This window comes from Rhinolophus ferrumequinum, chromosome 22, assembly GCF_004115265.2.
Source record: "Rhinolophus ferrumequinum isolate MPI-CBG mRhiFer1 chromosome 22, mRhiFer1_v1.p, whole genome shotgun sequence".
In the NCBI taxonomy this organism is placed as follows: Eukaryota; Metazoa; Chordata; class Mammalia; order Chiroptera; family Rhinolophidae; genus Rhinolophus; species Rhinolophus ferrumequinum.
The window spans coordinates 20,702,840-20,719,506 of record NC_046305.1 but is presented as its reverse complement, the minus strand read 5'-3'; the positions used below and the strand labels follow the sequence as shown (position 1 = coordinate 20,719,506).

The 16,667-nt window shown below is 41.0% G+C and overlaps 1 protein-coding gene across 6 annotated transcripts in view; it reads left to right on the top strand.

The window, feature by feature from the left end:
* The first annotated feature begins 15,213 nt into the window (after positions 1-15,213).
* RCOR3 (REST corepressor 3) overlaps positions 15,214-16,667 on the top strand; it is a 50,611-nt gene continuing 49,157 nt past the window's right edge. The window contains exons 1-2 of one of the 6 annotated variants that reach the window (XM_033092646.1): positions 15,214-15,663; positions 16,078-16,134. In XM_033092646.1, coding sequence (XP_032948537.1) covers positions 15,498-15,663; positions 16,078-16,134 — 223 coding nt within the window. In that variant the 5' untranslated portion in view covers positions 15,214-15,497. Of the gene's footprint in view, positions 15,667-16,077; positions 16,135-16,667 lie in introns of all 6 variants that reach the window. The other 5 variants (XM_033092644.1, XM_033092640.1, XM_033092641.1 and 2 more) reach the window with 5 other exon arrangements.

Genomic DNA, 16,667 nt, shown 5'->3' with positions numbered 1-16,667 from the left:
TCTCAGATGTGCTGTTACTTTAAACTGTGAAGACTTTGTTGAAAAGGAGAGCAATGTACTTCATGCCTCTCACATGTATATCTCATTGCTCCAGTTTCATAATCAGAGCTGATATTCAGCTGGTACCACTAGTGCATTCCTAGTGATGCAAGTAGTGAAGCTGTACTTGCAGTTTGAGCTACTTAGAGCATGACATATGGCTTCTCCAAGATTGCAAAAGGAGACGCTTTCAGGATTTCTTAAGCTGTAGGACTGGGACTGATATAGTATCTGTTCATGCAGGTCACACAGCCAACTCAGATTCAAGGCGAGGAGATACATAAGGGCATAAATGCTGTAATGGTTCACTGGGACTCACCAAAGTTTCAGTCTACTGCACTTTCCTTCCCTCCTACAACTGTGATAAACGTGGGACCATTTCAAGTGACAAGTGATTTGCTAAAATAAACTGTAGAGATGAGCTAATGGAGTCACAGCTGTCAAAGAACTTTGAGGCTTTGATTTTGGATGGAGCATCTAGGATAATGGCAGGTGTTGGGGTGAGAAAACTATGAGACAGGAGCCAAATTCTTCAATGAATGAGGGGAGTAACCTCAAGATGTGAAGATGTCAGCAATGAAGATAGTTGGTTTGTAGGAACGCCAAAGAAAGAAGGATTGTTATATAAAAATGGAAAAATAATGATCTAGAATACGGGGCTAGCAGAATGTTGACTGCCCCACAGCTCTTCTCTATGGAAATGTGAGAATAGGCAGCCTCTATTCAAGCAAACTTCTCAAAAATATTAGACACAATAATACATGTCTTGGCTGCATAAGGAAGCAAAATAGTTTTACAAGGTTTCTGAGAAAGCATTCATCAGAATCCCTCCAAGGACTTGAGAATGTTTCTTTGAGTAACTGTCACATAAACATGGTAGTGTGGCAACTTAAGGTGGGTCAAAAGTCTGGTTTAGGGAGCAAAGCTTGGAAAGGCTGCCTAAATCCACCACTAAATATATTTGGCTTCGCTGAATAGCACTTTAGAAAATAATTAAGCAACTCCAGGTGAATAATATAGAAGCAAACAAACAAAATCCATAAGGTAGTCGATTCACATAAAACATTTTTAAATTGGTTGCTTCTCAGAACGTTAATATTCAGAACGTTTAATATAAATAACTTTTTTATGTTGTCATAAATGAAAGGTGACGTGGAAGTCAAAATATGAAGTTTTATTATTAAATTTGCCATTGAACATGACTATGAACTTCACCGATTAAATGTACCCACTAAGAACTTCATGCCTCTTGGCAGTCAAGATAAAAAAAGAGGAGAACACACCCTCTGCCAGGTGGGCAGAGCCTCAAAGACAGTGCTGAGCAGTTTCAGACTATGCAGGCGAAGAGGATCAGAAAGAGAAGAGGCGACCTTTGAATATCTACCGGAATTCAGCAGGTCCCATTTATGGGCTGATAAAATGTCTTCTTCTATAGTTGGATGTAAGAACAGGCACTACTGGAAATGCACACAGAGGAGGGTAGCTCCCAAGGAGAGCCAGGCTTTGGTTAAGGCAAGACGTGGAGGTGAGTTCCCAGTCATAGCTTGACACAATGTGAGAGGTCACTTAATCTGTGGACTAGGAGTTCCTGAAGACCCAGTGAAATGATTTGGGGAGAGAGAGAAAGTTAAGTTCAAGGCTGGGTCAAGGACAAGAAAGTAAGGCATTGATTCATGAAAAAAGGTGAGCGACAAGGTGAATTTAATCCTGATGGTCTCTTGGAGGATGACAGGCACCTGGCTCACCTTTGGGGGTGGCATCTCCAGGCCACTATCTAGCTCCCTGGACCACAGGCACCCACCCTCCTCACACAGCATGAGCTCCTGTCACTCCCAGCCGTCCTATATCTGGGACCCTGTTTGCTCAGTTTCTGTTCATCCCAATGACCACAATATCTGCTCTTCAGAAAAAGATATTTTGGATTTATAATCTATAGCTCTTGTATTCTGGACTGCTTATCTCTAAAAGTTAGTCCTGCATTCCTCATGGTGCTTAAAATGCCCATGTAAGAACTTCTCTGCAGATCAAAGATAACTGTCAAAGAAGTCACTGAAAGTGGCTGACTACAGATAACTAGAGATCCTTTGCAGAATTTCCTTTGCTATTTGAAATGAAAATATATTTTATCTATAAAGGCAAATTCAATTTTCAGTACAAAAACAGAATTATTTTCTAGGTGCAAACTTACCTTCTCTTTGATGCCCCTTACTATGATGCACTATTAACCACAGAAATATATCAAAACCCGGAAGCAGTCAGCAAAGCTTTAGGTTTTCGGAAGAATGGTTTTCAAAGCCTGCCTCATTCTTCCAAAAACAAAAAACAGTAACACAACAACAAACTCCTTACTTAACTCTCTGGGTTATAAAATGTTTTTGTGGAAAGCCCTGAAAAGAGTTTTAATCAAAAGTCAGAATCTTGTTAACCCTTTTTTCCCCTTTAGTCTTAGTGTACAGCGCATTAAAATGCATAAGAACGGGCAACAGGTGAAGATTTGTTCCTGAACAACGCCCTGGATGCCTGCAGATTTGATACTTAAAATTACCTTAAGTTCAAGGTTGGGAAGACTTTTCTTCTCGCTTCAAAGTCCTTCCATATCAGCCTATTACCAATGTGTCTTGAGATAATATGACGACAATGCAATGGGAAATAAGAAAGGGGGAATAATGAACATTTCAAAAGCAATTTCTCTTTTTAAGGATCCTGAATTATTTTTATAAAATATTATTTTAAGACAGATTATCGAGGCCTCATAAATACTTGACATTGGACAAAAAAGTTACTCTCCAAAAAATTTGGGACAACTTCAGAAAATCCTATCTGACCTCATTTAAAATGTTTTCTTTCCAATGTCCAAAATCTACCAAGATTTTAAAATAAATTTCCTTATATAACAGTGATTACAGAAATGTGTTATACTTCAGGGGAGTTGGTACAAATGTGGAATATGACCCAATGTCTTTGTTGCTATGTAATATCAAGAAATTATTTTCAACAATTGTAATTTTGTGGTTTGTAATACTCCATCAGTAGTTTTGCCTGGCTTCTTATATACAAATTAAAATGTATTGTTGCTAAAAGTTTGTTAACTGCTAAATCCAGTGGGCAATTCCGTCTTCACCTTGTTTAGCTGCCCGGCAGGATCTGATGCAGTTGGTCACGCCTTCTTCCTGTCTCTCTGGGCTTCCAGGTGACCATGCTCCCGGTTTCCTCCTCCCTCCCAGTTCCCTTTACTGGCTCCATATATATATGTATATGTATACATATATGTATATATATATATACACACACACACATACATATATGTGTGTATATATATAGATATATACATGTATATGTACATATATGTATTTAAACTCGTTGTTTATTACTGTCTCCTATAGGGAAGATGTTGAAGAAAATTTGCCTTCATTGGTTGATGTGAGCTTTTGTCTATTAGCTTTTATCTGTTCTTGTATGTGAGGTAATTTCTGTGCTGTGATCAGGGGTTGAGTAAATTCCCTCTTTGGTCTCATTCTCCCGAGCAGGGAGATAGGAGATGATGTTGCTTTCTGCGTCTCATTCTCCCGAGCAGGGGAGACATGAGTTGAGGTTTTCTGTTTGGTCTTATTCTCTCAAGTAGGGGAGATATGAGATGATGTCTGTTGTTCTGTCCGTGTTGTGAGGTAATGATTAGCTTAGGGTTAAAGAAATTCTTGATCAGGGGTTGAGAGAATTTCCTCTTTGTTCTGTCTGTTTCGCCCACATCAGCAGATGCAGTGAAGAAGTAGTTAAGTTATATCAGGATGACGTGACAGGCACATTGCCAGGGTTTAGAAGACCTTGGGCTGATGGTCCCAAGCAAGAACAGTAGATATTGCTTATCTGGATAAATTGGCCCTTTGGCCGGATGGACTTTTGTATCAGTAACTGCCGGACCCTCCCGGAACTGGCCATTCCCGGAGCGGGAGGCAGGAACAAGAAACTTGGCTCTAAAGTACATCTGAGAAAATATATAAGACGGACCTCAGTTGGCAGTGCTATTATTATTTTGTTGTCATTTGGTCATTTTGTCATTGGTGATTTCCTTCATCATTCTAACATTTTGAAGACTTCCAGCAACATGCAACTTACAACACCAGGGGATGTCCTGACTTTCAGCCATGAACCTGGTGAGGGCTGGCTGGTTCCCGGCCTCTCCAGTGTTGTTCCCCACAGATAGCCTTCTTGAGAATTTATTAGCATCTAGAAGACTTTGTATGTAGCTCGCAGCTTACAACATCAGAAGGCATCCTAACTTCTCACAACGACAACAGCAACATTCTTCAGATTGTTAACACCTTGAAAACTTATATGTAGCCTGCAGCTTATAGCATCAGAAGACGCCTTGACTTCTAACAACAACGCCAGCAGCAGCAGCATTCTTGGGAACTAGCAACCGGTGGTGTGGAAGACGCCTGCCTTTCTCTCAGCTGCAGACCTGGCAAGATTTTGACTTATGACTTTTCCAGGTTTTGACTTATGACTTTTCTGGTGTTCCCCACCGGTTTGGTGAGCTTTTGGCATCTACTGTAATAGTTACTATCCTATAGAGCTTATTACTGTTTTTGGATACTCCTTACTGATGTTATTTGTGCATTTAGCCAAATAATTTTTGATCAATAGTAAACATATGTTGGGATCTCTTAAACTTATAAGTATCTGTACTCCTTTGACATGACGTTGTTATCAATGTATAGTTTAGTCTTAACCACCTTTACTCTTTACTTTCTGTCATTAGCACATTCTATTAATTGCCTTGGTCTTTTGCTATTGCATACTGCTAAATAAACTGATTAGATATTGCTAAATAAATTCATTTGCTCCACTCTAGCGTGTGTCCCTCCTCCTTCTTTTCCCCGCTCGTCATTACATGCCCCCTTCCTAAAATGTAAACTCCACAAGAACAGGGATATTTACTAAGATAGTACTTGGGATGTACTAAGCACTCAATTAATGTTATCAAAGAACAACGTATAGTACAATCCATATTTGTTATGGAAGAACTTTAAGCATGGAATTTAATAAATATTTGAATTGTTCAGTCATTTATGTAGAGTCCAAGGTGATCAGCTTAACCTCCCTCCTCAATATTTAACTTGATAAGAAATAAAAACTTTCCTCCAACTGTTCTGTAATTGTTTATTATTCATACAATGTTATTCCCCTCATTAACTGTTCATTATTCAGTTAAATGAATGCATTACTCTCAAAGAGGGGGCAGTGCGAGTTTGCAGATCAGGAATAACTCACAATTAAGTGGGATGCTCAAAGCCTGTATGCTATAATTGCACTGATTTAGTGGTATCTTATATAGAAAATGAATTTTGCAATAACTAAGTATAACATAACCTCTTTAAGTTCCAAATGCAAACAAACGACTTAGCAGTCCATAGTGGCTTTCTGAGAACTGGAAATAATTTTTGCTGGTATTATAATAGTAAGGCAGTAATTCACGTTAGGATATAAATGAAAGAATACCTTTTCTCAAACTTAAAACTTGCCATATTTTTTTCTTGGTAGTGACGGGGAAAACTAAGTATTTTCTATTATTTAAAATAATTTTGAAGTTAAGTTTTGCAATGCTTTCAAAGAAAAGCTACAGAGATCGGTTGTATGATTGAGCTTGTAATACTACAATGAAAAGAATGCAAATGAGAAAATACTCCAATTCTCTAAACTCTAGAAATTGAAGTCAGGCCTAGAAGTCTGTCCTGTCCTGGTATGAGGACATCAATGTGGGGCTCTATTTCTGCCTGCAATTTAATGGGATTTCAAAATATATTATCCAGAATTTGTGTAGTTAGCAATAAAAACCTAGAAGGAAAGGTTAACAGATTTAGGATTATTCCCTCTGCGGAAGAGGAAATGTCTCGGCTTCAATTGTAGCTTAGATTCCTTTATATAGCATTTTACAATTTACATTTGCTTCTATATACATTATTTCATTTTGATCATGACTAAGCTGTTTACCGAACAGGTTAGATAATATAAAAATAATAAACTTTTTCCATCTTAAATGAGATTTAACCACACTTTTGTTTAATGAGTTTTTTAAAGTATAAACGTCAGATATAGTAAATTACATAAATTCAAATTATTATGAAATAAAGTCTGTAACTTCATTACACAGCACAGATGGTCCTCAATTTTAGGTATGATTGAAGTGAAGGGAAGATGAGACACAGCTGGCTGGCTGGCTGTGCCTTGGTGAAGTGCCGTCTGTCCCTGGGAATGCCCACAATTCGATTTTGTTTTCTATCCAGAGTTGGTCTAGCTCTCAGGTCCTTCCTCATACTAAACAAACACTCAACAAGGCTGAAAGTAGTATTCTCCCTTTGTAATTAATAAAATTACTTCCTATTTATAAATATTCAAGGACTTTGTGATGCAATAGGAGACAGATAAATACATAATTTCAATGAAGGATTGTGGTTATTATCATTGAGTCTGCACAATCTACTCAGGAGAGTAAACCCATAGTTTCCCTGGGGAAGAATCCCAGATGATTCTATGAGAGAACTGCGCTTTTTAAAAAACAATACCAGAGGATAGGAATAATACCAGAACTGGGGTATTTGATTCAAATAATAACTAAAATACCAGTATTTTCTTTTTTGAAGCTTTTTAATTAATAAAATAAAAATGTAAGACTAAGTACTTAATACATTTTAAAAATTATACATTAAGTAAAAAGAAAAATTATAAAAATATAAACATTAAATATAAATCATCAGTCTAGTATCAGTTGCTAGCAGATAAAATGAACAAAGTATTACAAACTTAGCTAAACACTACATGAAATAACGAAAATGTAATTAATCATGACAAATAAAAGATGAAATATGAAATGAATTTTTTTTTAAAAAAAAGTTGTTTCTTTAAGTGTGTCCATTGGTTATTATTAGATAGTGAAATTATTTTTGTGCAAATTTTTCCAGCTACTGAAAAATCTTTTCCTAATTCTACAATAGTTGGAAGAGGGCATCATGGTTATTAGATAACTCCAGATATTTTCTTTTTATTCCATCTTCAAATGACCTCTTTCTTTTTTATGTGCACATGCACATACTAACTTTGAGAACTATTTTTTCCATGGGTTGCAATCTTTTTATTGATAGCAAGCTATTGTTCTTATTCCTTAAAAAGAAATATTTCCAGTTCTCCTTTGGCTTCTTTAGTTTTATAATGGGATTCCAATGCAGTTTCTTAGATTAGTTTCAATACTGGCTTCTTCATATTCTATTTGTTCAGAAGTTCCTGGAACTCAAATAAGTATTATTCTACCAATAGAAGCTTTTTTCAGTTGTCATTGATTCCTCCTGTTAGGAATTATGGAGACAGAAGAATTTTATCTACACAAGTAAAACACAGTTTGATTAGAAATTATAATGGAATATATCAATGATTCAAATTTCAGAATATTTTAGAATAATGGTTTTATTCCAACAAAAAATACTGGCCTTTTGGTGCCTTAAAAAAATCATAGTATACGGAATAGAATTTTTTAAAGCCAAAATGCATTTACTAGCTTAAAAGTTAAATATAATCCACATAATACAAGGCAAATTTGTATAATTCAGTCCTGGCATGAAAAATAACTCGACAAATCCGGCAATCTGAAGTAATTAAAATAGAAATTCAAATCTTTACTATACCCTCTGAAGAAAACCTCCAAGAAGGAAGACTTACTTAAAACTTCATAAAAATCCCTTTATCCAGATTGCCTGGAACATATTTGGAAGCTACTCAAAAGTCCTTCTTTGTTCACCTCCAAAGTTCCCAGAACTGTCACTTGAACCCATGCAGTATGAATTCTTGTTTTCCCACTACTCTCCATCTTCCATTGGTTTGTCTATTTGTAACACTCTCCTCTTTCCCATGAAGGTAGCCTGGGTTTTCAGGTTAAAGATAAAGAATGGAATGGGAGGGAAGGGACTTGAGGTAGACCCTATATTCTTTCAAGGAGCATGACTTCAATGAGGAGGTAAGTCGGGCAGTAACTTAAGGAGGACACAGTACTGAGGGAAGGATTACTATTTGCATTGTTTTGGAATGTTAAGAAATATGATTTTTATAGGTCATGGAGAAGGGGCCAAATGGAAAGGAAGACATTAAAAGTACAGAAAAGATGAAATAGAATAACCCAAAGATTAGGGTTCTAAGCCTTTGCATATGCTGTTCCCCTCTTGCCTGAGACTCCCTTAAGCACTGACTCGATCTGGCCATCTACCACTTGTTCTTCAGGTCTTAACTCAGAAATTAGTCCTACAGAAAGTCTTACAGAATCCCCCATTTCCATAGCTATGGAGGCTCATCTTAGGCTGGCCCTTGCCAGGTGTATTTAATGGCCTTGTGGACTTGTCAGACTCCCTCACTAAAGATCCGGTGTAGCTAATCCTTGTAACCCCAGCCTCAGGCATAGGACTTGGTGCACAAAGTGGTAGGTTCTCAATTATCGTTTGATGGATGCTTTGAAGAGAGAGGTGGTCATGCAACCATAATAATAGGATGGATTCTTCTTTTTCTTGAAGGAAAACTCTTAAAACCATCACTTTAGTGGTCTCAGCTTTAAGGAAGGAACCCTTTATTATAGCTGACAGCCCAAAGAGAAAATATGAAAGGAACTAAATACAATTTCAAATGATTAACTTCACAGCTAGCTTCAGAAATGGCAATGTTCTAGAGGGTGAAGAGGGGATTACCAGACCTCTAACATGCTCTTATGATTTTTCCACTTTGAGGACTAATGGTTCTAAAAAACAAAACAAAAACACAAGAGCTCCTTGTCTTACTGTAAATACACGTGGGCTGTTCCCACCAGACTGAGCCCTACGTGAGTGACTCAGGTTGGACAGCCTCCTGGCCGTGCCACTCGGCGTTGCCTGACTCCGTTTCAGTTAAACTTATTCTGAGACAGGCACTTACTTCTAAAGTAATAGTGAAGCAGAACCAAAGAGCAAATCGACAAATTCTTCAGCATAATTGGTGTCATAAAGAAACTCATTGTTTGTCTGGATAAAAGAATAAAACAGGACTTCTGGTGAGGTCCTTCCTGGGTGCCTAGTGTAGTTGGTGAAGCAAGGTTAGTCCACACTAAAGCTGTTTAAATTTTTTTCTTTTATAAAATGAGAAAAACACCTCTATTCTCTTTGCAACTTTCTTATCCCATTCTACTGCCCAACTTCTGTTAGCTGTAACTTTACTTTTCCATTATTTTAATGTTATTTTTTTAACATTAAGTATCTGTGTTTTGTCTATTAGTTGATACTTTAAACATTTCCTCAAAACAGTAATACACAGACATGACGAGAGTCCAACCATGCAAAGGAATCCTCAGGCAGATGAAGTCCTCTTTCTATCCCAGACTCTGACACTCCCCTCCCCAGAGGAAAACAGTTCCTGTGCACGCTTTCAGAAATATTCTTATGTATAGGCAGCTACATATGTTTTTATGTGTGTATGTTAGAAAGGAGATGCATACATACTACGATGGTTTGAATGTCTGGGTCCCACGCAAAGTCATACAGTGAAATCCTAACCCTCAAAGGTAATATTAGTAGGCGAGATGTTGGGAGGTGCTTAAATCATGAGGGTGGAATTTCATGAATGAGATCAGTCCCTTATAAAAGAGGCTCCAAAGAGATCCCTAGCCCCTGACACCACGCGAAGTTATATAAGGAAAAGTCTGCAACCTGAAAGGAGGCCCTCACCCAACCACACTAGCACCCTGATCTTGGACTTCCAGTCTCCAGAACTATGAGTAATAAACTTCTGCTGTTGATAAGCCAACCAGTCTATGGTAATTTGTTATAGCAGCCCAAGCAGACTAAGACACACACACACACACACACACACACACGAATACACATGAATGCTGTATTAACTATTTGCACATTGACTTTTTCACTTAAAATACTAAGATTGTTCTATATTGGCATAAGTAGATATGCTTCATCCTTTTTGAAAAGGTCACATTGTGTGCATGTGTGTGTGTTGGTTTAAAAGCTAAAAACTAACAACAGCATTAACATTTAAAAAAACAAAGATGGCAAACATTTTAGTACAGAAAAAATTCTTCAAAAATTAAATTTAGAATTCAGAAAATTTTATTCAATTCAGCAAATAGTTATTAAGTATCAACTATGTACAGGGATGCAGATCAACTTTATTCCCTTTTTTTCTTAGCAACTTAAAATTATCTACCTAATAATGGGGGGAAGCAGCATTTGGTACTTCAACTTTTGAAATATTACATGTATACATATTCTTGCCTGTAACTCTGTAATTACTTTGCTTCAAGTAAGTATTTGCTTACTTGTTTGTTTGCTTTGTTTTATTTGCTGTTCTTATCCACATGAGTACATTTCTGGAGTAGGTTCATATTGCTTGTTCCCATTTCCTTATCCCATCATAAATTATTATAATTATACCATATAAGACCCGGTCTTATTTTACTATAAGATCGGGTCTAATATAAGACTGGGTCTTATATTAATTTTTGCTCCAAAAGATACATTAGAGCTGATTGTCTGGCTAGGTCTTATTTTCAGGGAAACACGGCATTTGCAGTTTCCTGACATAACGTGATAATTCAAGATTCTTTGCATTTCCCATACTATTTTCTGTACGTGAAATGCTCAATATTTTCTGTTATAACCTGCACTTTTTATGCCATTTAAGACATATTGGACTATCCAAAGTTATAAAGATAATAACTCATAAGTAGGCATCAAGGTTTCTTGTTTTCCACATGAATATTCAATTGATCCACATGATTCATTTATTGAAACATCCATTTTTTCTCTCCACATTACTAGTTTCACTTTTGTATAAATAAAATGTTCACTTAAGCACCTGTTTGAGAACTCTATTCAGTTCCATTGGTCCACTTTCTACTATCTGGTAGTATAAATCTTCCAATTTTGTTCTTGTAGATTGTCTTGACTATTCTTGGTCTTTTGAATTTCCATGTGAATTTTAGAATCAGTTTGTCAATTTACACATACACACACACCTGCTGGGATTTTAACAGGGATTAGACTAAATCTACAGATTTGGAGAGAACTGACAGTTTTACAATATTGAGTCTTCTGACCTATGTGCATAGTGTATCTGTCCAGTTACCTGGGTCTTCTCTAATTTCTCTCAATAATATAAAACTCAGTATAGTGTTCTTACACCACACACCTTTCATTGAAATTTATTCTTAGGTGGTATGGGCTGGATGGTGTCCCAAAGATGTCAGGCCCTAAACCCTGGAACCTGTAAATGTTACCTTATTTGGAAAAAGGGTCTTTGCAGATGGGATTAAGTTACTATCTTGAAACATGGAGATAATCCTGGAGATAATCCTGGGCCCTAAATGCCATCACAGTGTCTTTATGTGATAGAGGAAGAAGAACATTTGAGAAATACACAGAAAGGCAACATGAAGAGGGAGGCAGAGACTGGAATGATGGTTGCAGTGGTTTCTAGCCAAGGAATGCCAGCAGACACCAGAAACTGGAAAAGGCAAGGCACAGAGTCTTCCCTAGAACCTCTGGAAGGAGCACAGCCCTACTGACACCTTGATTTCAAACTTCTGGTCTCCAGAATTTTAATTTTAAAATTTTTAAATTTCTTTTAAGCCACTGAGTTTGTGGTAATCTGTTACAGCAGTCACAAGAAACTACTACACCAGGTATTTGATATTTCTGATGCATTTATACATGGTAACACTTTTATTTAATTCATTTTCTAATTGTTCAGGGCCAGTATATAAAAATATAATTGATCTTTATATACTGACTATATTCAGCAACTTGCTAAATTTACTTAAGTTTATAGATTATTATAATTTTGTATGTCGACTCTCACGGTTTCTCAAAATAACAGATTTATGTATTTCTTCCCAATCCTCATACATTTTTTCTTGCCTTTTTGTAATTGCTAGATGTCCAGTACCATAGTGATGTATATCCTCTTACAGCTTTTGATTTTGGAACTATAAGACTGTATTATCTTTTCCAAATTTAAAATACAAATAGTAAAAAGAAAAAGAAATACAGTATTAAAGCAGCCAAACAAAATAACGAACATCCTTCTAGTTGACAAATCCAAAGGCCTTTTCTTCAACCTTTCTCATGACTGCATCGTTGGACATTGTTTATTAACCCTTTCTTAAAGCTTTCTTCTTCCTTATCCAGATTCTTTACTTCCTTTAACCCCTATAGACGTTCCCAGTATTTTCTCCTTAGGTTTTGTGAACCCTAAGAAGATACGTACCAAGGACTCCTTGTGCTAACTGGGCTCAAATTTAAAAACAGAGCCTAGCAGACATTTCTAAGGGGCCTGTCACATAAACTGCACTTTAGGGAGAAGCTTGCACCCAACTGCGGGTCTCCACTATGTTCCTGCCATCTGAACCTACCCTTATAAAGGATTTCCTGGAATAGTATTTCAACCAATAGGACTGAAGCTTTCCCTGTCCAATCAGAGCTACGCAGCTATATCCCCAGCAGCATCTTCACCTAAAATCAGAGCAGCTCCATTCTGGGCCAAACTATCAGGATTGAGTCCTTATTTGCATGAGGACAGACCAATCAGGAACCAGAGAGCAGGGACCTCTATATGTCAGCTCCCCTCAGGCGACAGAATGCACTTTCCCTTTCCACTAAAGACTGTATGTATTTCCCCTACCTGGGGCAGAGCAGAGCAGAGGAGCAAGCAGTCTAGCCTGAGAGGGGCCTGACCCCAGTGCTGCCTGGCAGCGATGCTGCTTCATAGTTTAGCTGTAACACTATTAAGCTGTTTTCATAGCTCTGCTGTTCTCACAGCCATACTGCATGTTTCAACTGAATAAAGTTTTCCTTTTCACTGCACTAATTGGGGATTCCTGTTGGTGTAGAATTGGCACCAACAACCATCAATTGAGTCTTTTCTCTTTCTATACTGTCCTGTTAACTGTTGGGAAATCAACTTAAGTCCTATTCTTCAGAATCAGGTCAGTTTCAGGTGCTTTCCTTTTCTCCAGGAGCAAAACAGAAACTTGTTTTCCTTTTTCAAATGCCTAATTCAGCCTCCTCCCTGAGGTTCCTCTCCCAAGAGTGGAATACATTCTTCCTTGCTCTGTACTCCTTGCTGTGCTCAAGAAAAGCATGTAATTTCTTTAAGGGTTTTATTAACAATATTATAAAAGTCCCCAGATCTTCACAATGTTTTGCTTCATGATCTATATTCATGAATTGCTTTCTGTAGAAAAGTAGTTGGAAGGTGTTACAAAGTTGAGGTATTAGAAAGCTGGCAGGCCAAGAGGCTTCTTTGCAAATTCACTCAGTTCAGAGTCTGGCCTTTGTATTACAGGACCTGAGATGCTGAATCATGTTCATTAGAGAAGCTTATGTATAAAAACCAAATTATATTGGTATTATAAAACCAATATACATTGTATATATGCTGTAGCTGTTTCCACTGAGTAGTTTCCCTCTTTACTGCACCCCAAATTGGGGATTCCGGTTGGTGTAGAATTGGCACCAGTGAGCCATCAGTTGAGTCTTTTCTCTTTCTATACTGTCCTGTTAACTGTTGGGAAATCAATTCAAGGCCTATTGATACCAATGTATTAATTTACAGTGAAAAATACAACTGTCAGGGAAATGGTTATTCATCTCATTTGGCCAGGATGCTCTGTCCTTGTAGAAAAATTACATGTGAATTAAAATAATATCCAGAGCTGTATTTGTTTTAAAAAGTAATAGAATAAAAGGTCTGGTGGTACGATTTAAATATTGACTGGAATTACATCAAGATTTGATAGATGAAATTCTCTTTACTACCAGAACTAGACAGCTTTTGTACCTGCTGGGGAGACTTTCCCCTTTAGACAGGGACCCTGCCAAATACTTATTCCCCAGGCTTTTCTTGGCTCATGTCCTGATTGAGACATTTCTGCTTTATGCATGTTATTTCAGTGAACGGTTTGCTGTGGTCAGAGAAGCTTATTTCAGGTTTGCTCCATTCTGCATTGACCTAAAATGTACGGAAAATACCTCACTATTGACCCAAAATACTATTCTGCATACAACTGCATACTAGATGCTCACAGCAAGTCCTCACTTCTACTTACTCGTGAGAAAATTTTAAAAAGAAGAAAATCATAAATAGCCCCCAATGCCAGGCAGCCTGGCACACAGCAGACATCCTCAAATCTGGTGAACGAAAAACTCAGTTCCCTATTCCTTCTGCCTAGTGCAATTCAGAAAAGCATTACAGAGCACATCTCCTGCCAGGATGGGAAGCCTGCCAGAATGCAGCTCTTGCCTCACCTCTACGAGGACTCCACCCTCTATAGGTCTGCTCCAAGCCTACCCAGGTCAGCAGAGACTGGGTAGGCGCCAAGCGGGCAAGGGCACTGTCCTCGTTTTATCTCACCACTGACAGCACTCCCTAACGAATGAAATAGCAAATCCGAAAAAAAGAAGAAAAGTAAGAGGAAAATGGGGAGAAAAGGTTAAAAACAAATAAAACGACCTTTTAGGAAAACACAGCTGCATTGCTCAGGCCTGGAAACTCAACTAGGTACCCTCGGTCTCTCTAGGGAATCAGGCCCCGTCTCAGATATTTAGAAACAAAAACTGCAGTGTCCGGATGATGATGACCGAGTCTACGTCTCGGGCCGGCTGGGCCTGGGACCCCGAAGGCCGCCCTGCTTCCACTGCCAGACTCCACCGCCAGCAAGGACGAGACCCCAGCACGAGGCCGGCGGAGAAGCCCTGTAACCGGGCAGCCAGCCCGCCGCAATACCTGAAGAGGGCCGCGTTCCCACTGGGGCTCGGTCGGCCCCACAACCCCCTCGGAAAAAGGAGGGGCCGCTCTCCGGACCCGGGCGCCTCGGGTCGCGCCGGCCCTTTCTCACGCTGGCCGCGTTCCTTCCGCCCGGAGAGGGCAAAGAGTCCCGCTCCCTTACGGGCGCCTCCGCCCGCGCTCCAGAGCGCCCCCTAGGAAGGAAGCCCGAGAGGCGGCCGCGCCTCTGCGGAGATTTTGTTACTGCTCGGTGGGGGTTGCCCTGTCTGTCGGCTATCGGGGCTTCCCTGCCCCCCACCCCCCCGCAGCCTTGTCTCCCTCCCCCCCAGCGGCCGGAACCTCCCTGCGGGGCGGAGTGATACCGGCGGCGGAGTAGAGCGCGGCTCGGCCGAGCCCGGCGTCCGGCACTGCGCGGGGCGGGCGCCGGGCGGAGGGAGGAGGGGAGAGAGGCGGGGCCGGGGCGGGTTGTTGTGAGGCGACTGCGCTACTGCCGGACCGGGGCGGTTATGGCGGCTCCATATTAACACCCTCCTCCTCCTCTGCCGCCGTCTCCTCCTCCTCCTCCTTTCCCTCCCGCCCGCACTCGTAAGCCATCTCCCCCTTCACCCTGAACGCCTACCTCTTCCCCTCACCTTTCCCCCCTCCCCTCTTCTACCATGCCCGGCATGATGGAGAAAGGGCCGGAGTTACTGGGGAAGAACCGATCGGCCAACGGCAGCACCAAGAACCCGGCAGGCGGCGGTGGCAGCGGCGCCTCGTCCACCAACGGCGGGCTGCACTTCTCCGAGCCCGAGAGCGGCTGCAGCAGCGACGACGAGCACGGTGGTAGCCTCGAACTCCTCCCCGCCAGCCCGCCTGCCCCCCTCCCTCCTCCCCTCCCCCAGCCCCCTCCCCTCGCCGCGCTCCCGCCCTCCCTCCCCTCGGAGCCCGGGCGCTGCGGTAGCCTCGAACTCCCGGTGCAGTGCAGCAGCACCCCCCGCGACCCCCGTCCCTCCGCCCTCGACCAATCCTCCGCCCTCGCCCCCCCCCGGCTCCCCGCCCCCATCCGCTGCCATCTCTTGGAGTGCCCTGAGTTAATATCTTCCCAGCCACCCGTCGCTCCTTCCCTCTTTCTAGCAATTTTTATATTTTATTAAGTGTCTCTTTTTCTTTTTTTCTTTTCATTTCTTTTTCGTTTCCTTTTTCTTTTTTCTTTTCTTTCTTTCTTTTTTTTTTTTTTTTGACATTGCTTTGCAGATGTTGGGATGAGAGTCGGAGCTGAATACCAAGCCCGGATCCCTGAATTCGATCCAGGTAGATATATTTGCTTAGGCAAAATTCTGTTTCCCCTTTTCTGGGATTGGTTTAGGGTGGAAAGGGTAGAGGGCGGGCGGGGTAGGGGTCCGGGTGTGCGTTTGGGAGGGGATGCGGGGCTCGGATGGGCAGGCATCTCTGGCGGGGAGGCTGTCAGGCTTGGCAGGGCTGTGACACAGGGCGTGTGGGCAGATGTGTGCATTGCAAGGTTAACATGGTTCCTTTGGAGGCCACTTGCCTGCTGGTGGCATCGCCCTTCTGCCCCCTGGGCCCGGGGCGAGGTCGGGGAGAGCAGAGGGAGACGGCCCTCGGCGAATTGGAGGTCCGCGGCCGGGGGACGAGCGGCTGCGGGGCCGCGCGGGCTGAAGGAGAGGCTGTGCGGGCTGTGTGTGGAAGAACCATGCCAATGTCACTTGCCACTCCACCGGCCCCCAGGAGCAGAGGGCCGCGCTCTGGCAGGGCGGCGGATGCCCGGACTGCTGTCACCGGCCGAAGCCCAGGGCGAGCCCTGCCCGACCCGCGCGCACCCGGGA